General features: G+C 44.5%; 1 protein-coding gene across 1 annotated transcript in view; it reads right to left on the bottom strand.

The window, feature by feature from the left end:
• The window catches only part of NPLOC4 (NPL4 homolog, ubiquitin recognition factor), a 43,242-nt gene that overhangs the window by 14,721 nt on the left and 5,374 nt on the right, over positions 1-23,147 (bottom strand). The window contains exons 3-12 of the mRNA XM_065415123.1: positions 20,958-21,070; positions 18,846-19,028; positions 16,095-16,143; positions 15,114-15,208; positions 13,775-13,898; positions 12,887-13,066; positions 9,741-9,827; positions 8,153-8,224; positions 7,002-7,128; positions 4,196-4,356 (exon numbers count right to left, since the gene is read on the bottom strand). Of these exons, the coding sequence (XP_065271195.1) occupies positions 4,196-4,356; positions 7,002-7,128; positions 8,153-8,224; positions 9,741-9,827; positions 12,887-13,066; positions 13,775-13,898; positions 15,114-15,208; positions 16,095-16,143; positions 18,846-19,028; positions 20,958-21,070 (1,191 nt within the window). The remainder of the gene's footprint in view (positions 1-4,195; positions 4,357-7,001; positions 7,129-8,152; positions 8,225-9,740; positions 9,828-12,886; positions 13,067-13,774; positions 13,899-15,113; positions 15,209-16,094; positions 16,144-18,845; positions 19,029-20,957; positions 21,071-23,147) is intronic.

Here is a 23,147-nt window from a genome sequence, read left to right as displayed (position 1 = left end):
GCTTAAACAAGATGGATAGATGCATTTATTTATTTCCCAGAAACACACAAAAACAGCGAGGAGACAGAGGGCCAGGACTTCTAACCTATTAGGATAAACCCAAGCCTTCTGCAGTCCTGATACAAAGTGGAATCTTTAGCCTGCCCATACTGCTGGAAAATGAACTAAGGAGGAGGTTAACAATACTGTGGTCTCGTGCTAGAGGAGAGAACGGTTACCACCATAATTACAGCCATTGTGTGTCTGCATATTGAGAAGAGAGGGGGCCTTTAGCAGATTTGCGTGGAGTTACTGTTGTTGAGAAGTGCTAACCAGTCTTTCGGCAATATCGTAATAACACAGAATGTTGCACTGCAACACCTGATAGTCCTCACTAATCCCGCACCTTGAACCGCTGGGTTTAGCAGTGGGATGGTTTTTCCTTTTGAGTTGATCACGATAAGAAAATTATTTAGAGTAATTTATATTCCTGGTCCCGAAAGCCCCCGATTTTCACTCCAGAACACATTTACAGCTTTCACACCCCATGGACTGAATATCCACTCAGAGAAAGCGCCATGCTGCCAGTGCTAATGGGATGGTTTCTGAGAGTAGCAGGGCAAGAGGCCAATACAAAGAGAAAGGTAAAGACATACAGGAATCATTAGGCAAGCAGCTAAGGAAAAATGCTTTGGTTTATGAAACAGAGCAAATCTGGTGCCATCAGTTTTCCTGTTTTCATGATATTTAAGACATGTCTACAGCTGATAAACCATTGAGATGAGTCACACTGGTTCACGTGGGAACCTTATTTTCAGCAACAGCTGTAACACACTGAGGGGCATACTAGCCTCTGACCCCGTTCCACAAATGCATCTTGATGTGCGCCATACAAGAAAGCCTTGATGAGTGAAGAGAGCTGTTATTTTGCCTTGAAGCACCTCTTTGCCTGCTTGCCAGAGTCCTCGAACCTGTAACACTCTCACTAATTTCTCCCAGCTGTATGGCTTTGATCCCTGACATAGGCTTCTATTTCTGCAGCATTACTAATTCAGAGACATTTCTTAAGTCATTTCAAAAGCAAAGACGACGACATACTAAGAGTAAAGATACACAATCTTTTCCTTATGTGATGAGCAGATTGTAGTACACTTGCAGCTTTCTATTTCTCCAGTTTTACATACATCACCTTTTCCTACTGGCAGGAATTTAAAATGCATCTACTCCTTTATGCAACTAGTGGAGACAGGAATTTAACAGTTCCTCCTCCCACATTCGGATGCTAAATTGTTCTATAAATATATTCTACACTACACAAACATTAGCTTCTTGGTTCTCATCCAACCATCACAATAAACTTACATTAATATAGCCCCTTTCATCCTAAAGTGCTTTTCAAGCTGATCCACACATTATGGATGATTCTTGCTCACCAGTGAAACAGCCAACTGAGGTGAAATGTGGCAGCTACTTAAGAGCACACAGCAACCCTGCATGACAGCTTAGGGCAGGAAGCAAAAGGCTGAAGGGTAAAGGTAGGCAGACTAATTATCAAGCTGGACAATGCTCTTGCTATTGTGCTGACAGGAGTGGCCAGGGTGTTACATTACTAACCCTCTTTGTCTTCTCACTGCAAGGCCAAACCTACTCAGGACGCTTGCTCCCAACAAAATGCTTAAGCAATGCTTTGCCAAGCTTGCTGTCACACACCCAGTGACTATGAGGTAGTGTCTCTGACCTCAGGCCTTTTTGCATTTAATGAGACCCAAATGGTCTTTAAAACCAGAAGTGACTAAGCTTCCCATCAGTTTAAAAATGTTCCAGAAAAAGTAAAGGTACTGCAGCCAAACATGTTTGAATTCAAAGGACAACTACACCCACCAGAGCGCCCCTCAAGCCTTCCTAAAGCACAGAATGAGAAAGACAATTATGGGTACGAGTTATAAAACATTTGAAATAATCTGAAGACTGACCCAATGAATCACTGGTTCATGGAAATTTCCACAGAACGCTGAAGTAATCTGTGAGCATTTTGTTTACCTCCATCAATTCGGGTTAAAAAGTGGAATTTAGAACTTGCTGGAACATACACTGGTTTCTCGGGACTCTGAATGTCTCACTAAAGTGCAGCACTACAATGCCTCTGGACCCGGAGACATGGGTTGTGGCCAATGCAATGCTCTTCCTGGACCCGAGTTGAGTCTCTGCTTTCTGAGATGGAACACTGCATGCGGGGATCTGCAGTCAGCATGAGCTGCACCTTCACATTCAAGACAAGCGCAATTGCACCAGCTTTATTTACTCAAATTAGGCATAGCCCATGGCCTCCTGACAAGGTCCCAGTGAGACCTTCGGTTGGCCATTTGGGTACCCTTTGGGAATTGCCTGTATGTTGTTGTGGTGGGGACTTAGAATCAGCTTCGTTGGTGAGAACACACTTTACAAGCACCACAAGTGGGAAAAGACTGCTAGAGCGATGAAGAGATGTGGCTAGAAGGTGTTTCACAATTTCAGGTGGCATCAGGGCAAGCCAATAGTGTGGTATTGACAGGAAAAAAACGTGCAGAGTAGCTCACCGATCAGCAATTTCCTGATCTTCACTCAGCACCACTTTGGGGCACACAAAAGTATTCCTGCAAGATTTGCTATCGGTGGTGTACGCTGCCCTCATTTTAACAGTGCCAAGCAAGGTAGCCTGGCCTAGCCGACACTTCTCAAATAGGAAGTGTCACAAGCAGACCAGATCGCAAACGTCAGATGTAAACAAAGATGAGAGAGCTGGCTTGGATGATGGATGGCCAATTCGTTGGCAAGCATCTCCATTAACTTAATTTTCTCCATCCCTGTTCGTGAAGCACCAAAACACAGCAAACGGGATTTCTGAGAAGCAGCACCATTATTCTCACCGAGATCCTATTCTTACCTTTCCAACCCAATTCTGGAGAGGCAAGAGGTTTGAAAAACTCTAGGAACAAATATCTAAAGGGAATACTCATCTCTAACAAAAGCTACAGAATCCATACATGCAGTAGTCCAGTTACTGACAGGGCTTTTGCATGCCACACTGCACATACAGTTCTGATGGCCTAATCCTCTTGTAGATTCCCGCTCTGAAAGTGGGTTGCCTCCACTGTGTGTCAGGAGGGGCTTCTGAGGCTTATCATTCGACCCAAGAGAAAGGATCTAATAGCAGACACTAACTGCAGCACCAGAGAGAGAAAAGACAGGGCTGTGGATTCATTCCCAGGGGATGTTGTGAAAGCCAAAAGTATAACCGCATTCAAAAAAGAACTAGATAAGTTCATGGAGGGTTGGTCCATCAGTGGCTATTAGCCAACGTGGTCAGGAATGCAACCCCATGCTTGGGGTGACCCTAAACCTTTGACTGCCAGAAGCTGAGAAGGGAAGACAGAGGTGGCTATATTCTGTACACTCCCCTGGAAGCTCTGGGACTGGCCACTAGCAGAGACAGGATACTGGGTTAGATGGACCATTGGTCTGACCCAGTGTGGCCACTCTTATGTATTCCTGTCCCTGCCTTTTTTTTTTTTTTTTTAAATCTACTAACCCCTTCCTTCCCTGCTTTTGTACTCACAGGCTACTGGTCCCTTTGGTTGGGGTATGTGTGGTGTCTCTTTCCTCTGGCTGGCGCTCTATTTGGGCAGACAGAGCCTTATTTTCCATTTTCCTGCTCAGTGTGTTATTGTAGAGTGCCTGATGCTGTTCCGTAGGTGTCTTATAAAAGTATTCCAGACAATAAATTCTCACCAGCTTGTTAGGAACCTGCTTTTATTGTGGCTTTAACTTGGTGCATCACTTTGCTTCAGTGCATACTGTGTGTAAATGTAATTGGGGAGAGGAGGAAGCAAATACACTCAGCGGGGGATTAAAAGTCAACAGAGAAGCGTGGCAGCCTCTGCCAATAAACACAGAAGATGTGGTTAATTCAGAGTGCCTGCTACAGGCCCTATGTGGATCACTGCAGACCTCATTTATAGGCTAGATAGCCAATGGCTACTACTGCACTGGAAACCATAATGGCACTTTTAGGAGGAGGAAATGAAGCTTACACAATTACTTCCTGTGGACATGCGGTGAATGGTTACTACCGAAAATAGTTCAAAACCTCAAAGCGTCCTTTCACTGAGTTGGATACATCGACTTCCAGACCCTCAGCAGAACTAGCCCGCATCGTCTCTTTCGTCTTAACCCTTACCTTATAGAATACGTCAGGCACATATTGCTCACTGCTGGACTCCTTCGCGTAGCCGAGCTCTGGTGCATCCCGGCACGGCAGCAGGCACTCATCCCGTACCAGTGCCATGCACTGATTAGAGACTTGGTAACCCTCAAAGTGGACCTGGTTGTCGGGACCACCTAGAATAGAAAGTTACTTTGAAACCACTCCAGTGGAGGAATGGACTTATCCTTGTAAGTCACCACTGGACAGCATTATGGTTTAAACAGCCAGGTTAAACATGACATTGGTTTTAGATATTGACGCAAGTTGTGTGCATGGTTTGCTATATTAGGAAGTACTTTTAAACAAGGATTCCCATAAATGTCCTATGTTTACTTTATACTGCACCCTGCTTCAAGAGCATTTTCCCAGCCAAACTAATGGTATCAATTCCTGGGGTCAATGGGAGTTTTGCCATTTATTTAATTAGGCCAAGGTTTCAACCTAGCGTCAGATCCCTCAAGCCTCCCTCTTCAGCAGAAACACTCTCCAAAATTAAAACCAGGACTATAGTTCCTGCTGTCCTGTTTTATTTCTGTGCACTAGACATAAGGTCTACACAACAAATTCCAGGCTACAACTTAGGTTGATCACCTGACAAACAGGACTATGTGCAAAAGCATAACATTTTCTCAGCCAGGAATGGATGGGTCAGGGGAATTTTGACACACAAAACCGGAAGCCAAGACACTAGCTTCAGGTGGCTTTGTCATGGATCAAAAAATCAGTGCTTTAATCTGGCTAGTTTAAGCATCAGCAGGCTGTCGGCTATTAGAACATGATGAGATATCAGAGAGAAAATCAGGCACATATAAATGGTAAGAGTGTGTTGCTAATCTGTGACGCCGGATGCTGCGAAGGGAAGTGAAATTAATCCATGCAGGGGATCTTAAAAAGGCAACGTTGATGGTGCAAACCACACATTTACATTTATACTGCATACAAGGAACAAACCAAGTGCTTGTACAGAAACCTGATGGGCTGATTTAACAGAACAGAATGAAATTATCTGGACCAGATGATCAGGAAAGGAAACATTCATTTCCTAGCCTCAGACTCCCTCTGCTCTGGGGCAAACACTCCCAGAAATGAAACGCGGGCCAAGACACGAGGAAGGCCTGAACAAAGGGAACCACCATTTCCTTAGTAAAACACCTTGTTTGAAAAGGGATATACACATTTATCTTGTAAGAAAAGATGAATGTGTTTAGCAGCCCGGAATGTGTGAGGCAGCTGTCTGGTCACATGGACCTTTTACTGAAAAAGGCCCCAGAAACATCTATAAAGCTTGGGGCTCGGAGGAGGCAATATCATATTGCACTTTAGTGCTTTACATTGGAATTCATGCTTTTTTCATTGTTTAAAATAGACCCCAGAACCTGGTTCAGGGAAACCTTAAACGAATACATCTGTGTCATCTTGGAGCTGAATGGCAGATTGAACTTTTAATGCTGTAATTTCCCCACCACATGCCAATGCCTCCATGAACTGGCCATGTGTATCAGAGTATTCTACTGTACTCTTCAGAGGGTCTCTGAAAAATTCTCATGTGACAGACGCCTGCAAGACGCTTTACTTTAGACATTTTATTTAGTTGACAAAAACATTTCACACACTTAGGAAGATTCTGAATTTCACTTTGAAGAGTTTTTCTAGTATCTGTTTCTCACTGATGGATACACGAGGGAATTAAAGGTCCCTGGCTCTACAGGGAACCATCACAAGTAACTTCCAAGACCCCAAAATTCTTGTGTACCGGTACTGCAGCCTCCATCATTTCAGCTTACAGGGCCTGTACATAATACCCTTGGGAGCTAGAGAATGGTGTTCCTCAAATTGTCTAGAATACATCGCCACTGCTGGGTAGCAAGAGCATGGGAATCAAAGCCACTTCTCATGCACAGCAGTGCTCTAACTGGTACTCTGGCCTCTTCCACTCTTCCTATGGAGCTAAACTTAGAAGAGATTAATTAGCATGGTCTAATGGACTGAGTACTGGACAGGGAGTAAAGAACTCCGGAGTTCAAGTCCTGGCTCGGCAGCCCATGGCCAGTCACCATCTCTGGGTCTCAGTTCTTAATGTGGCCAATACTCATTCCGTACCTCCCTGGAGAGAGGCCGCTGTTACTGAGTGCAGAGTGCTCTGAAGACGTGACATGTGCTGCAAGCACTAGGTATTAGAATTCTGTTAGCTAGAAGTAACTAAAAAAGAGATGGGGCACTTGAGAGAGAAGTGCCTCCCAGAGCACAATTGCATTCAACTGGTTGAAATCTGTTTTGTGAATCGGGTCTCGAGTTGCACAAGTCCACGCCCCATAAAGCATGTTATGCCAGGGGCTCGGGCTGCTGCTTTTTGTGGAGTCTCAAGAGCAGGTGTAACATTTAAAAAACAAACAGGCAGTCACCCTTTGGCCATACGGTATTTGTTGTTCATGCTAATTTTTTTCACTCCTGGTTGAAAATTCTATGGAGGTGAAATAAGAGTGTGTGTGGGGTGTGTGTGTGGACACTCCATTGGTGCTAACTGCATTGAAGGGGCCTAGGGAAACAGTTGGAAAAAGAACAGTTAGAACATGGAGTAAGGGAAATCTATTTTACTTGATGGGTTTGAGAATGACCTAAAACTTGTTCCTAGGACTGATGGGAGACAGTTTGAAAGATTTCAGGTGGTCAGGACAGTCTGGAGCTTGATTAGGAAGAAGTGCATGTTCCTTTGGGGTGACCACAAGAGAGAATCCCAGGAGAAACGAGGGTTTAAGGGCAACTCTGTGCCAGTTTATACCTGTAGCCATAACAGTGACAAATTTGGATCCGAAGTGACTATCTGGAGACAGGCGACATATGTTGGGATGCCGGTTCTGAAAGTTTCCAGCAGTGATGCACTCTTCTGCACTTAAAAAATATGTATCCTAGGAAAAAATAAAAACAAAACACGGCAAGATGATGGAGCTATGAGATGTGCCCCACCTCCATTTCACTGGGCTGCAACTGAAGATGCCTCGTTAAAAATATGCTTCTGAGTAAAGCATTTGTGAAAGCTGTGAATGGAATACTACAAACAGAGGGCGTAAAGGACTGAATACAGGGGACTAGCAGTCAGGAAGGCCAGAGTCCTAATCCTGGTTCTGTCCAGGATGGTGTGGTCCTGGGTAAATCATTTCACCTCCCAGTGCCTCAGTTTCTCCATCTGGGAGACAGGGATAATATTGATCTACATCACAGGGACATAGGAAGGTTAAAGTTTGAAGATAAAAAGCACCATTCAGATATTACACTATAACAGGGGTTCTCAAACTGGGGGTTGGGACCCCTCAGGGGGTCGCGAGGTTATTACATGGGGGGGTCGCGAGCTGTCAACCTCCACCCCAAACCCCGCTTTGCCTCCAGCATTTATAATGGTGTTCAATATATAAAAAAGTGTTTTTAATTTATAAGGGGGGGTCGCACTCAGAGGCTTGCTATGTGAAGGGGGTCACAAGTAAAAAAGTTTGAGAGCCACTGCACTATAAGCACTCTGAGGTTCAGGCAGCAATGCAGTCTCCAGAGGAGGCAATGCTGATTTGCTCACCAAACTCTCACCCCTTACGTGAACCTGCGCCTGCTCCCTACGCTCTGCCAAAGTGCCTCTTAATCAATCGTTCTGTCTCAGGAGTGGGGGAAGGAGACTTTGTGCTGCTTCCTATGCCTGTGGCGGGCTCTCAGTCAGCGTTCACTGATCACACTCCTACTCCTTCAAATGCCTCTGAAGACCCAGGTGTACCCTGAAACATTGTAATTACAACAGATACACCCCATTCTACACTGCATTGGCTCAACTTGTGTCTTCTATTTCAGCTCCTCAGGGCAGGATTCTGCTGGGCAGAGCATGCATTTATAATGCTCCATAAACAACAATAAATACAGAAAGTAATTACTGATGCTCTTGCTCCTCACCTTGTTTCTGCTATATCGAACAGTCCCCTTCCGTGTATCTTCAGAGACCAGATCAGTAAATATCCAGCCAACCTTTGAATTGAAACAAAACAAAACACCCCCCCCTTTTTTTTAAAAGGGCAGTCTCTTTCACTCGACCGAGAGGTTCCTTGGACCTCCCTGCGAGGGCCTGCTGTGCGGCACCCGACTGAAATTACTCTCCCAGCTGCGTCATGCTCATCCGAACACAACTTACACATCTGCAATGTCAGCTAGCCAGCTGAGGGGACTTGCAGTTCTTTATGTCTTGCTGGGGAATTTTTTCATGGAAAAACCTGGAGGCTGCAGGCCTTCCTTCACCTCCCCCACAGCAAAGAGCCATTTGCTGAGCAATATTCAGAGTGAAGCAGCATCAGCCACACCAGTGATCTCGTTTTCTGACACTAGCAGTCACTCGTTAACATAAAGCTAACATTTCCCACTCAATTCTAATGTATCCCCAATCCCAGCCTGCTCTGCTCAGAGCAGCAATTTATTCATGCCTTTTCACTGCACATATACTACAGATACCCTCTTTATTCAAATCCTCCCTTGCAACTCACTTTTACAATATCAAGCCGTTCAACTAAGAAATGCTGTTACCCACTCGCAGGGAGGCCATGAGACAGACGAAGCATGCACTACAGATCTGCAGCCAACAGTAACTATGCATTTTTAACCTTGCTGATTTTAACAGAACCAATGTGAGGACCGAAGAAAAAACTGGAGTCAAATAACATCCACAGATTCCTTGCTTCAGACACTGGCAGTAAGACACAGATTTTACCTTGAGAGAGCAAGAGAGCTCACCACAGACGTGCGAGTATGCCTGCCTCTGAGCAAGACCTCCAGCTTGAAAATATTCAACATCAGAAAATCTCAGAACATTCAATACTTAGTGGTAGCATGGCATTGTGAGTGATACCCTCAGACAGCCTGGAAAATTAAGTATAGATCTGAAAGTCATCTGCATACAGAGGACACTGAAATCCATGTGTCTTGATTAAATCACTGACAGGTTGCAGATACAAGAGAAATAAAGGCCTAAATGCTGAACTCCACATCTAAATTGTACACAAGATAATTCTTGCCACATATAGCCCCAAATGAATACTGAGAGATAGGCACTGTGGTTTTGACAGCTGGAATCCTGACCAAAAAAACCTCCACAGAACATCTCAAAGAAAGAAGAAAAATCCACAAGAAAACTCAAACCACAACTGTGCCAAATTAGCACCTGCCAGAGATGCTGCGGAATGTGTTTATCTGAGGGGAAAGCAAGGCGAAACTTCGAATCCCTTTGATGTCGTTCAAGACAGAGGACTGTTGAGTTTGAGCAGAACAGCCCTGCTGTACTGCTCAATATTTATGCACAGAGAAAAATTCTTATTTTACTTTAACACCTACAAGCGTAAGAGCTATTGGTCCCAGTAAACATAAGCTAGATTTCAAAATGTGCCCAGCCTTCATTTTACCCCGTCAAGCCAGGTGCGAGAAGGAGTGACTGCTGCACAGAGAGACCCAAGAACCCCTTCTCCCAGACACACGTTAGCCAACAACATTTTACTACCTTTCTCAGGCCAAGTTTTGCAGCAATCTCATCCACCACCTCGGCTTTCGGATCTTCTAGGAGCTCCAGGCTGTTCTGTGTACCAATCTGTAAGCAAACAACAGAACTGGCTCATCAATCAAACATTCAAACCAGTTCCTATCATTCTGACCATTTCAAGAGAGGCTGTCTAGTGGGTGAGGCAGGGGGCTGGGAACTCAGCCGTTGGGTTCCATTCCCAGTTCCACCACTGACTTGTGAGGACCCTGGGAAAGCCAGTTTATACCCACCTCACAGGAGTCCCGAGGCTTAGTCTGCAAAGCACGAACAAAGGGGCTCTATCTAGACAATTACACAGCGAGCCCATCACTATGGTCTCGGAGCACTTCCTGTTCGACTTGGCAGGTCTGAGCTCATGTTGTTTGTTCGAACATTAGAGTAGCACATAGGAAGGAACTTGGTGAATCCCAGAGCATGCTCAGGCTTTCCTCCCAGCTCTGGAAATCAAGACTCAGCCATGTGGGTGTGCTTTCAAAGGCAGGAGTTTTTGTTGTTGGGTTTTGGGTTGGGGAGGAGGAGGGCTGAGATGCTCTGCCAGACAGAAGAGCAGAGTTTTCTCTCTCCAGAACAGTGGAGGAAGCTGCCTTGCTTTTACCTTCACACCATTGTGGTGCTGGAAAAGACACTACAAGCTGTACTGGCTTCCAATGCTTGTGTGTGTCTCTAAAACATATAAAGGGCTTATAATGACTGGCTGTGCTGGCATTTAATAAAACCAGCAGAGTTGTTAAAGGCTTGAAAGGCTATTCACATACGCATGCAGTAATCACTTCTCAAAGAGCTGAATGATACTTTCAGTACTGACTGTGACTTTACTCCTAGTGAATCCAATGACAAATCAGGATTCATGAAATTCATGCTCCATGCCTCCCTCCATAGTGTGTACATATACATACTATGCCTAGCACACACTAAACACATACAATTTGAATTCACTATAGAGGGGACGTGAAGAGTCAAACTTGATCTAAAATCCATCCTTGGGAATGGCGGCTTTCTCTCTCTTTCTATGTTGCAATATTGAAACACATTGAAACTGATGAAGATGCCAAAGCTTTAACACTCAGCTTCCTAGATTGTGTGGATTTCAGGGAGATCTTTAAACATGACGTGAAGGCAGTTGTGGCTTGACAGAAATAGGACACCTGCTGCTTTTCATGATAACCCTACGGGGCTTTTTAGTCCTTAAAAAGAGAAGTTAAATACTACTCCAGCTTCACTTTTTGTACCCTTACTTGCAGATGAAGCCTTGTGTATAATGCAGCCCTTCAGTGAGCACCTCCAATATCCTTTGCTAGTCTTAATACTGCTAAAGAGACTAAGGCTCTGCCTACACTACAGACCTTACAGAGGCACCACTGTAAGGTCTCCTGTGGAGCCGCTCTTTGCCGGCAGGAGAGAGCTCTCCTGACAGCATAACTACACCACCCCCAATGAGCTGCAGTAGCTATGTTTTTGCCAGTGAAACCTATGTCGGTCCGGGGTGTTTTTTCACAACCTTGACCGACAAAAGTTTTACCGACAAAAGTGGTAGTGTAGACAAAGCCTAAGATCTGGCTGCTCAGTTCCATTCTAGATCAGTAGGAAGTCAGGCACTTACAAAAAATCACAGCCTAAGATTTCTGAATGCCCTTGCACACTGCGATCCTGAGGTACTATTCTTACTCTACACTATTATACAGTAAAAAGCAACAGAGGGTCCTGTGGCACCTTTAAGACTAACAGAAGTATTGGGAGCATAAGCTTTCGTGGGTAAGAACCTCACTTCTTCATATGCAAGAAGTGAGGTTCTTACCCACGAAAGCTTATGCTCCCAATACTTCTGTTAGTCTTAAAGATGCCACAGGACCCTCTGTTGCTTTTTACAGATTCAGACTAACACGGCTACCCCTCTGATACTATTATACAGTGTTGTTGTAGGTGTGTTGGTCCCAGGACACGGGAGAGACAAGATGGGGGAGGGAATATCTTTTATTGGACCAGCTTCTGTTGGTGAGAGACAAGCGTTTGAGCTACACAGACCTGGAGAAGACCACAGAAGTTAGTCCAATAAAAGATATTACCTCCCCCACCTTGTCTCTCTATAGTGCTAGACATTTTCAATGACATCATTAAACTTACACAGCTTCAGCTTTTTAATGTCTGATTCAGTTATTAAAATCTATTTTATGTATTTGGTTTCGCTGGAACTATTCCTAAAACAGGCTGTGGTCCAACACTTCAAAGATAAGGCCAGAAGGGTTCTCAGGCAGTGACCAGCGCCACCTAGTGACTTTTACAAGCAACAAATCTTAAATCTTTATTTTCAAGTTCACTGTGTATTTATGGCCCTATACACAAACAAAAGACAACCCAAAATGCCACAGCAGAAGTTAAAATATGAAACTGGTGGTCAAGCTAGTGCACCGGACCAGTCTGCAATAAGGTGTTGGCCAGCTCATCGTCAAACTTCACAGAGTTTGAAACAAGAACAGCAGAAAGAGAGACACAGCATCAGGTAAAATCAAATGCTAATTTACACTCTTGTAAAATGCAGGCTACCGAGACAGTGTAAAGTTAAAACTTTAAATATTCTGCTCCAAAAAGATCTGGCCACCCCCACATAGCAATAGTAGATTTCTGCATGGCTGATTCTTATCTAATAAAGAGAAACAATGCAATGTTGACCAAGAATGTTGGTTTTGTAGATGTTTTTACAACGTTTAAGGGCAACAGAACTATTTCCATGAGCATGTTTTGAAACAAACATTTCCCCTGAAGCCTTTGCAACCCAAACAATTCCACAGAGAACCTGACAGCGAAACCCATTCTAAGGAAGTCACTTGCACTGTGTTTCCTTTTGCATTTCCCTGTGCTCGGGCAACTAAAATCATATAACACGAACAGCGAAAAGCAAATATGAATGGTAATTTCAGTGGTAACAATCTAAGACGGCACTATTAATACAGACATTTATTCACAATATATGATTTTTATCTTGACAGTTTCCCTGTAGGATCTACTGCAGGAAACATCACGTGATTTCCTGAACAAAGTGGGTTCCACGTTCCCTGAGCGCCATCTTTAAGAAATAAAGCTACGACATTCTTATGCTGAGTTATTTTTACCTGTGGAGGTTCATAGATGGCAGCTACCTCAGCCCTGATACCCAGGGGGATGTCCTTGTGCTCTGTATATCGTCCATACAAGTACCCAAAATGCTGGTTCCCTGTCTTTCTCCAGAAGTCGAGGAAGCGATCTGCAAGCGTGTGGTTCTCAAACATTATGTTGTCAACGTGCCTGTATTTCTGTTAGATAGAATGCAAGAGTGCTTTAGGCCAACGCCCGGATTCCAGACCAATGTAATCAATTAGTTTGCCTACTTCCAGACCAGTCATGTCTCTCCAGACCTGCCTGGGGTGTCACCCAACAATGAAGGGAAAAGTCAGAATCCTGCTGGAGCAAGGGGAGGGAAGGGGAAGCTAGCTTGCTCCCTGCCTCGTCCTTCCCATGACTGCTCCAAGCTCCTGCTGCAGCACCACACATCTCCCCCCCCCAGAGCAGAACGCAGCGCAGGCAGGATGACGGGAAAGCACTCAGAATACCCAGCACCCAAAATCAGTTCTGGCTTCTTGCTAGGACCAAACTCCCACAATCCTTTCTGACTGCAAAAGTGTTGTGGAATTTCGAGGGGTTGCAACAAGAAGTTGCAGGTGGTTTTTCGGGTCCCATGTGGATGGAGAGTTGAGAAGCACTGTCCCAGCTCAGGTCAGTGCAAATGTCCTCTGCACTATGGGGAAATTACTGAACCCAGCACATTTCAGAGTCGCTCTCTGCAGCGGCTAAAGACATTAACCAGCCATTTCCCTAGCAACTGCCAATATGCAAAGGATCCCAGACTCCAAGATGGCTGCTCTCCTGGACGTTTTCTCTAGTTCAGAAATAAAAAAGGTAAATAACGGCTTCTCTGCGTAGAAGAACAAAGAGACCTCAGCACAGCCAATGCCAAGACTCACCTGTCTGTTGAGTGTGATAGCACTTGGCTGACACTTGGTGCAAATGCCTTCTGGCCAGGGAGGATGTCCCTCACATCCAGATTTAATCTTGCAGCTGATGTTTTCCAGTGCAACGAACTTCCCCCTGAATAAATCGGAAGAAAGGTGGGTTTTCTTTAGCATATTAGGATACCTTTTGCCTCCTAGAAAGAATCTAGCAAGTCAAGCACCTTGTATGTAACAAGGCACAGAACAGACACTGTGCGCCGATACTTTGCACCTCTATAGGATGCTGCAACTTGTCCACAGTCACACAGTAAATTCAATAGCAGAGCTAGCAATGGAAGCCAGGAGTCCTGGTCCTTCTGCTCTAACTACTGGACAACATTCCAGTAAGCTGATGGCGCCAGCAAAAGTGTCAGAAATGCAGATAAAAGTCATTTGGCTGTAGTTTAAACAGTTTATATTGCACATGGCAAGGAATGTGTTACACTGTACGACCAAAATTAGTTTTCTTTTTTGTGCATAAAATGTATTGCAAGCTGGAGTTCTCTTAAAATGAGAATCCATGCTTGAGTTTCACTTCAGCAAGACAACCTCCCCAGCGAATGAGGGGAAGGTTCCACTTGTTTCCTCTTTAAAGGAAAGGCACGCTATAATACTGATGGGTTCTCAGCCCTTAGCTCCAGGGAAAGGGACATTGTCCTTCACAGAATGCTGCTGATCGCATCCGTTTGTGGCCTTGCTTTGGAGCCATAGGTTTGCATCTGACATCCACTGGCTATCTGAGTGAGAGAAATACATAGCGTGTTCAACACCTCCTCCGCCTAAGGTACTTACCTGGGCCTCATAACGGCATTATCTAAAGTATCTAAACTAGTAATGAGTTTATCCTCACAACCCCGTGAGGGAAGGAAGTGCTGTCACCCGCATTTTGCGGACAGAGAACTGATGCAGAGAGTCTTCCCAAAGTCACACAGGGAGTCCCTGGCAGAGGGGAACTAGGCCCCAAGGGAATCGGAGCTTTGATTTTCTACAAATCTTAGTACTGAACTGAAAAGCAGAAGTGGATTGTGGCTAAAAGCTCTCCTGATTCACCAAAGCACTGTCCAGCCCACCCTGAGGTCGACTCCTGGCTTCTTGATCATACTGTGCCCTTTCTTCCTTCTACCTGATCTTCCTCCCAACTTCAGCAATGCTGCTTGTAAGCAATTACCTTGCCACAGTTTAAAGTGAAGCTACTTCTTAGAATTCATATTCCCAGGGTTACCATATAATAGCTATTACCAACAACATTCATGCAAGGTTTGTGTACTTTGTTGTAGCTACAAGGTTCCCTTAATTGCACTGAGTTTCTTACTTGTCTGCTCCTCCGGTCAGCTTCCTGATGTAGGCATGGAATGACATATGCTTCACAGGAGGTTCCAGATGGTTTAAATAATCTTCATCAAAAGGCTGCCAAAAACACCACACAAAGGAGAGCCAGGTCAGACACCTGTCTGATAATACATTGATCACTGAACAAATGGGTGTTCTAGATTCAACTTTCCACTGGCTCCCGGCGTGGAAACAATCAAGAAACTCTGGGCTTTTTTTCATGGCAGTTATGGTCTCATGTGACAGGTACAGTGGAACTTCACAGTATTTTTCATATTGCTTCATACTTACTCAAAACACAAGATTTTCTCCACAAATCACAGCTAGCCTCAAAGGCACAAGACTTTTTAAATAATGACAAATAAAAAGACCAGCTGATCTAAATGTTCTTTATGAGGTGGTTTGAACTCATGGGGTGGAGACCACACTCATTTGAGTAGGCTTTTGGGGGGGAACCATTTCTGCACGCACCAGGGAAACAGTTGAGAGTATCTGTTATTATGGTTGTTTTCAATCTAAACAGGGTGCAGTAGAAATCTGAGGAGAAGCATTGAGATCCCTCTGGGGGAGGGGAAAGGAGAGTGAAATGAACGTAAGGAGAGGCACAGAGATCCAGAGTGAAAGTGAAGAGAAAAGACAAAATCTCACACACAAAGGTTTGCCTGGGGGCTTTTTAAAATATTTTCTGTTAAATCCATTACAGCAGAAAAACAAATGCCTTAATCATGATAAATCCTAGGGCAGCATTATAGCCAAAGGACCAACTTTTTTTCTTTAGCTATTGTTGGTGTGAAGAGGAGGCCTTGGGTAACATATCAGAAGTCTGCTTCTCAGAAGTGCTACCATTACACAGGCAAAGCTTCCAGAAGTTTTTAAGCAGGTACAGAGAGTTTAGAGAAAGAAGTTTAACGTCAGAAAGTAACATAAATAAGAGATGGTTAAAGTGTTTAGTTTGACTCCTTACCTCTAGTGGTACGCAATGCACACATTTACCCAAAGGGCCATGTCGACACCTGTGTGAAGAGAAAACAAAAGGTCACATTTAAAATGGGAAAGACACTCCATGCCAGACTTTACAATCTTTGTATAGTGTAGAGATTTGGAATGTTTAGATAACCATTTGGGCCATGAGCATCTCCTGGTACATTATGAGATAGACCATGGGGGAGAGGAGGGAATCAAAAATAATTTCACATACATTGGGAGCAAGATCTTGGATTTAACCTACATTCTTAACACACCTGTTCCACTGGCAGACAGTTCCACTAGTTAAACACCTCTATGCACAGGCGTCAGATTATAATCCCTGAATTTGTAGCACTCTAATTCAGGGCAGTGTTTCAAGCCAGAGACGCAATGCTTTGTGGTGTGGGTGGGTGGTGGGGGGAGGCTGCATTACTTTAAAGAAATGAGGACCAACACACTCATCCTTTATCAGGATGCTCTTGGAACACAGTGAAATATGCCCTTATCTAACTGATAAAATCCTGCTGGGCCAAAGTTAAGACAAGGAAAAAAATCCCCTTTTGAGGTGATCTCCTTAGAAACCACCGGAGCCCTGCCAGGGCATTAAGAACTGGTCAGTACTGGTTCTTAAGAGCAAACCCCAGCAGATGATCATGCTGTTGGCTCTCACTAGGAGGATATGGATGGGAGCCAGGGCAGCACTGCTTTTAATAAGGTTGTATGAACATTATCTCCCACATTAAAGGACCACTACGGGCTGCTAATGCACTCAGCAGAATGCCAGCCTCCCATCAGGTTTAGATTGATATGCAGACACAAATAAAGGCACAACCCTGGACATACATTTTTTATCATCATAAATATTTGTCATTGTGCTTCGACTCCCTGCTAAGAATACCTTTCTTCTCTTGAAAAATGTGGTCACGTTAAACCCAGGTTTTGGTTTGGGGGTTTTTTAAACCAAGAAGTGAAGAATTTTGCCTTTCTTGTTTGAAGATTAATGTGCTATTTCCCTCATTTATCATCCGCTCGAAAAGGTTAGACAATATTTTCCATTTAAAGGCTACGCCTTTCTGATCTTCCCTTCTGCTGCAGCACTAAAGATTAAACCACATGGGATGACAACATAACAGGGCCAAGTGGGGCATTCAGGTTAAAAAAAGTCCTGCTCGTCTTTAAATCTTTGCTCAACACCTCTGAGAAGTTACTTCACAAAGGGGGATCTAGTCCCAAGTCTGAGGGTAAGTGAAAATAGTAATTAGTGTTGGCAATTATTGCCATATATTTTCCCCAATTAATGCTATGTGACCAGCCAGGCCAAAAACATTTTGTTAAGGTGTGTTTAGATTTAAAGCATTATTAAAATACCTTAATGTTTATTTTTATGGGAACAAATACTACATTGCTCATCCAGAGTTCCTCTCAGCCAAAACCAGGAGGCAGTATGGTCTAGCAGACAAAGCATTGGACTGGGAGTCAGGAGACCTGGGTTTTACTCCCAGGTCTGACACTGGCTTGCTGAGTGACCTTGAGAAAGTCACGTCCCTCCACGTGCCTCAGTTTCCCCATCTGTAAAATGGGGATAACGGTACCTGCTTTGTAAAGCACTTTGAGATCTACTGATAAGCACTATATATAAGGGCTAGGATTATCTAAACACACTTTATAAACACTACGTCTCAACTTTCCCGTAAGCTAAGCAGGTATCCTCGCTTTATAGGAGGGTAAACAGAGGGCACAAGAAATTCTTACAGTGATCCGGAAGAGAGCTAGGCATCGTGCCCAGGAGTCCTGACTCCCAGTCCCTGGGCTAGCCTGTAAATAACACTTCCACACCCTCCTTTGACGCCTGTGGTTTTGCCGTTATAAAAACTGCTGGACCTGAGATGACAAAGGTTCCCAGCAAGTCCAAGAATGCATTCTGGAAGGGCCGCACAACCCCCCCCACCCCAGCACACAGGTAGCTTGTAACAAGGGATAGCTGTGGTGGCTTAATCTGAGCATGAGGGAGAACATTAGTGGGCTGGGGGAACAACCAGAGCACCTGACCAGAGGCGTACATGAACTATTTGCAACTGAGATCCTCTGTTATTCCTGGATGCCTAGGTAGCAGCCTTGGCTAAAAGGGATTTTTTCCATTTGTGGCTTTCACGTGGAATCCAGACTATGCCACAGTTTATCCACGCCTGTCACCTCAAGCCTGGATTAATGTAACACACACTATAGGAAATACACACAAACCATATGGAAACAGAAGCTACTTCAGAATGCAGCCCGCTGCTTATTAGGCAGGCGTCACACTGGGAGCATATTTCAGAGTTGTTTCGCACTCTGCGCTAACTGCCGGTACATTTCAAGGTGCTGATTTTAATCTGTACAGCTGGGAGGGGGTTGGGAACAGAGAACATCATCAGAGGGACTTCAGCTGCAGCCCCCTTGGTTTAAACAGGAGGTGGCTGTCAGCAGGGCCTTCTTGGCAAAGGCCCTACAGTTTGGAATCTGCTTGCAGCCTTGGCTTGCCAGAGCCCAGATTGAACTTTCTAGGATAACAGCAAAGTCTATTTTTCCTTGTGGGTATTTCAAAAGGGGTGGGGGAGCCACTGAGCGGTGTATGGTTTAGAAGGAAGGCCGGTCATTTAACACACTTACTGGTTATCAGTTTCGTACTGAACGTTCTTTTAAATTTTGTTAAGCACCAAACATGTGGTCGACACTATAGAATCTAGTTAGAAAGCACAGTAGTATTTACAGTTGCTGGTCTCGATTCCTGTAAATCTTCCCATCCTGTTTGATTAGGTACTGGTCGATCTCATCTTCCACCACGTGAGGGACCCCCAAGGGGCGCAACAGCCCTTGGGAAATAGAGGTGTCCATGTTCTCAGAGGAAGAGCCAGCAGGGCTCGAGGGGAAGAGGAACAACATATCACCATGCCTATGTGGGGAGAAAGAGAAACAAGCACTGCTTTGGAATGTGCCTAACCTCCTACATACACAGTGGGGCTACAGCTGTTAGGAAAGCGTCCGCTCTGTAGGTTAGAGTACAGTTCAACGTACATTACCTTCACCTCCCTTTCTTTCAGCAATAACTTGTTTGACCGTGATTTTCACTGTATCCACCCTGAGGAACCTACGGCTTCTGTCTGAGTTACCTGGTGAAATTTCTAAGCTTCCTTACTGGCATATAACTATAAAATGTGCCTTCATTAATGCACATCTACCACAGCTTCCCAGGTACCAGAACCTGAAATCTGGAGACACGAGTAGTATAAATGAACTAGCACAACACTAACAACTACCTTCCAAAGCCACTTCATTAGCTAACTAGTGTGCTTGCTGTTTTGCCCATTTGCATTAAGAAGTTGCAAGATGCCCTCAAACACTGGTGCTGAACTCTGCCTCTTAGCACCAGCAAAATAAAGAGGCACCTTTCACCAAGAACAGAGCCAAAGAAAAAGAAAGAGAACAGAGTGGAAGGGGTTAAAAGGAGAGAAACAACAGCTTCAGCAGGGCAAAGGGCTAACTAGGTTGCCTACACTTGGAGTCAGGTGTCTTCCGAAGGCGTTTTGTGCACTATTAAGGAACACAAATGAGTTAGCTTTGTTTGGTGCCCTTCCTTTTGCACCAACACCCACACTAGAAAAGGTAATGGGCGGCTGAAAGAACATTACCAATAGTCTCTGACGAGGGAGGGCTGGAGCTCTGGCTCATTCTCAATGGACTCCGGCAGCAATGCAGCGTGGGTGGAGGAGTGCAGAAGATAGGGAGGAGGAAAAAATGATGCAATTCCCTCTTGACCATAGAGGAGCAAAAGAGGAGTCTGGTACAGGCTTACTACAGTGGTGGGCAGCACTATAAAACCCTAAGCTAGGTGGCTACCATGGGCTACCACAGACAGTAACTTTTGGTAGCCCACATTTCCACAATACTGCAACCAATCCAATCTGCCTTGTCACTAGTGACAGACCTGACACAGATGTGACGAAGTGGGGATTTTCCCTGGTTATGTTGTATGTAAGCCTATGTGAGTCTTACTGTTTTGCATGAATGCTGTGTATGCCTCAGTTTCCCTGTGTATTGCACCAATGTCTAGGTGGTGGGAATAAGGGGGTGCGACTTTTGCGGAGGCTGCTCCAGCCGCCTTCACCGATGCTATAGCTGCCCTTTTGTAACCTGAGACCCAGGAGGGGGATGTGACCCAGGTGACTCTTGGCCTGGAAACTGAGACAAAGGCCGGAGGAGGAGCAATGGGCAGGGCAGGGGCCAGGCAGCTGGAAGCGAGTCAGTGTCGGCTGGCTTAGGGGTCAGGGGGAGGACCAGAGCCCTGGCTCTGGGCTCCCTTCCCCCCCAAGATGAACTTGGCTGAAAGTCACTGATTTCTGTAATAGCAAGCTCTGTTCTACGCTGTGTTCGTGTCGACTAATGAACCTTCTGGTTTATTGGCTGGATGAGAGTCACGTCTGACTGCAGAGTTGGGGTGCAGGGCCCTCTGGCTTCCCCAGGAGCCCCGCCCGGGCAGAGTCACCGAGGGAAGTACGGTGTGTAAGGGGATGCTGAATGCTCCAAGGTCAGACCCAGGAAGGTCGAAACTGTGTAGGCTTCTTGCCCTGGAGACAGTCTGCTCAGAGAGAGGAGGCTCCCCCCAGAGTCCTGACTGGCTTCATGTGGAGTAGTTCCAGAGTACTGACCCGGCGACTCAGTGACAACGGACAATTGCAGGGAATACTGAAGCTCATAGTTTTGTCCATTAGTTACCACATAGGCACAGAAGGGAGAAGTTAGACAGGTTTGCCAAAAGGGGTAAGGCACATTCTACTGTACAACGTTCTCTCTGCATCCCTGGTATTCTCTGTCAAGAACTTACTTGATTTTCAGTAGGTGAAGGGATTTGTTCTGTGAGGCTGTGATCTCACCAGTCCTGTTTCTATTGACGTACACAGAAAAGCCATTATTCCTGAAGCCAAACTCTTTTGCGACCTAGGAAATAAGAGATGAATGAGACAATACAAAACACTTCACATCTGTGTCCTCACTGTGGGGGAGAAAATAGGAAAGGGCTAGCAGAATTTTCTGCTACAGATATTTTAACTGAACCCATCCTCCGGTCGTGTAGAGAAGATTGTCAGGGAGCTAAAAAACACAAAGCCTAACAAGGAATTTACAAGAAAACAAGAGCTGACAGAAATATGGAGCTCTACTGGTCATAAAGACGACAATGAAAGTAAATAAAATACATATGTAACATTTATCAGAGGGGTAGCCTCAGATGGAGATGCATCTGAAGAAGTGGGGTTTTTTACCCATGAAAGCTTATGCCCAAATAAATCTGTTAGTCTTTAAGGTGCCACCGGACTCCTTGTTGTTTTCATATGTAACATTGAGTGTTTGCTATAAAACTAAGTGACCTTCACTTGGGGTGAGGAAGCGTCAGTCACTATTATCCAAATCTCCACTCTCCCATGCCAGCTTCTGCGGAATACTGCACCAACCAAGTCACCTTCGCCCCAACCGACCCCAAACCCCTTTCCTTCCTCACATTCATCTCTGCTCTCATTTCTCAGTCACAATTTTCCACACAATCTTCACTCTCTCCTGCTCCCTTTTTCATTTCTTTACACTGTTGGCCATGTGCCTTTCTTTATGCTGGACTTTACGCTTGAAAAAGCCTCTTCCTTCAGACTACCAGACAGCTTCCCTTTCATCCTTTAAGTGCCTCAATTAAAACCTACTTTCTCTTAATCTTGCAATGCTGACTTCAGTTAAATAGCATCACTGCCCATTTATACATCTGATCTTTTAAGAGCTAGTCAATTTAAAAGCGGAGTTAGAAGTAGCTTCAGGTGCTGTACCCACTCCCCTAAGTCCCTATGCCAATTTCTGTAGCTTCATTTTTTTTATATATAAAAAATATTTCTCCCCCGTTGCTTTTGTCAAACCCACAGACAGAGGAAATGGACTACACACAAACAACGAGGAGTCCGGTGGCACCTTAAAGACTAACAGATTTATTTGGGCATAAGCTTTCGTGGGTAAAAAACCTCACTTCTTCAGATGGACTACGCACAGGACAGTTAGGTGCGTGATACACAAAATGCTGCCAAGCACACAAAGTAAAATGGAAAACAATAGAATACAGTTTGTTTTCTCTAACCTCTCAGTTATAGTGAACTGAGGTGTGAATTTTAGCAAAAGAAGGTAAGTTATTCAGAGGAATGCAATTTCTAAATTGTCCCTTTAACTTGTCTGAGGCGAACCATCAGCTCTTCAGGTCAGAGACCCTGTATATAATGGAGGAAGCAAATTCTACAGCTATGAAACAAAATTACAGGTTTTCCCAGGTTTAAAGTTCTAACTTGAAGATAGACGGCCTACTGATTCTGCCCTTGCTGCATGAAGCAGAGGAATTCCCATACTAGATCAGACCACTGGTCCATCGAGTTCAGTAACCTGGCCTGGGATATATGGTGTTATGTGCTCTGAAAGATGGAGTGCCAGGACTATTAAGTGCTTATGGCATAACATTTTGAAATTAATACAGTATTTGTGCAGGATCAACTAAGAGGAGATCACAGGCCAGGAAGGAGTAAAGCCCTGGTTTATAAACCATATCCTCAATAATTAGCAAATGCTACAAAGAAAGTTATGACAAATACAGTGAAAAGGAGATTTGTGTTTTGAGCAAGGTATGTTTGAAAGTTCTTCCAATAAGCAGGTACTCCTTTAACAGAATTCTGCCTGTCCCTCATTTTCAGTCTATACAAGCTTTTCTTAAAGTGTCAAGAAAAGATTACATTTAATCAAACAGAAAAAGCTATAATCTGATGTTTAAATTACAACTGTCTAGTTAGATGTAACACTCACTATATATTGGCATTTGAGTAGTAAAATCTAAACTCATTAAGATTCAAGAAGCCTAGTCACTGATGTGTTACAGCCTGTAATGTCTCTCTTAGAACAAATCCTGTATCAGAAAGAAAAACAAGAGTATCTCCCCACAGCACAAATCTCAGAATGCTTAGTTCATCCTCCCTAGCAAGGTAAAGTGAAATCCAGG

The sequence above is a fragment of the Emys orbicularis genome, chromosome 13 (assembly GCF_028017835.1).
Source record: "Emys orbicularis isolate rEmyOrb1 chromosome 13, rEmyOrb1.hap1, whole genome shotgun sequence".
Lineage (NCBI taxonomy): Eukaryota > Metazoa > Chordata > Testudines > Emydidae > Emys > Emys orbicularis.
This window is presented reverse-complemented; position numbering and strand designations above follow the sequence as displayed.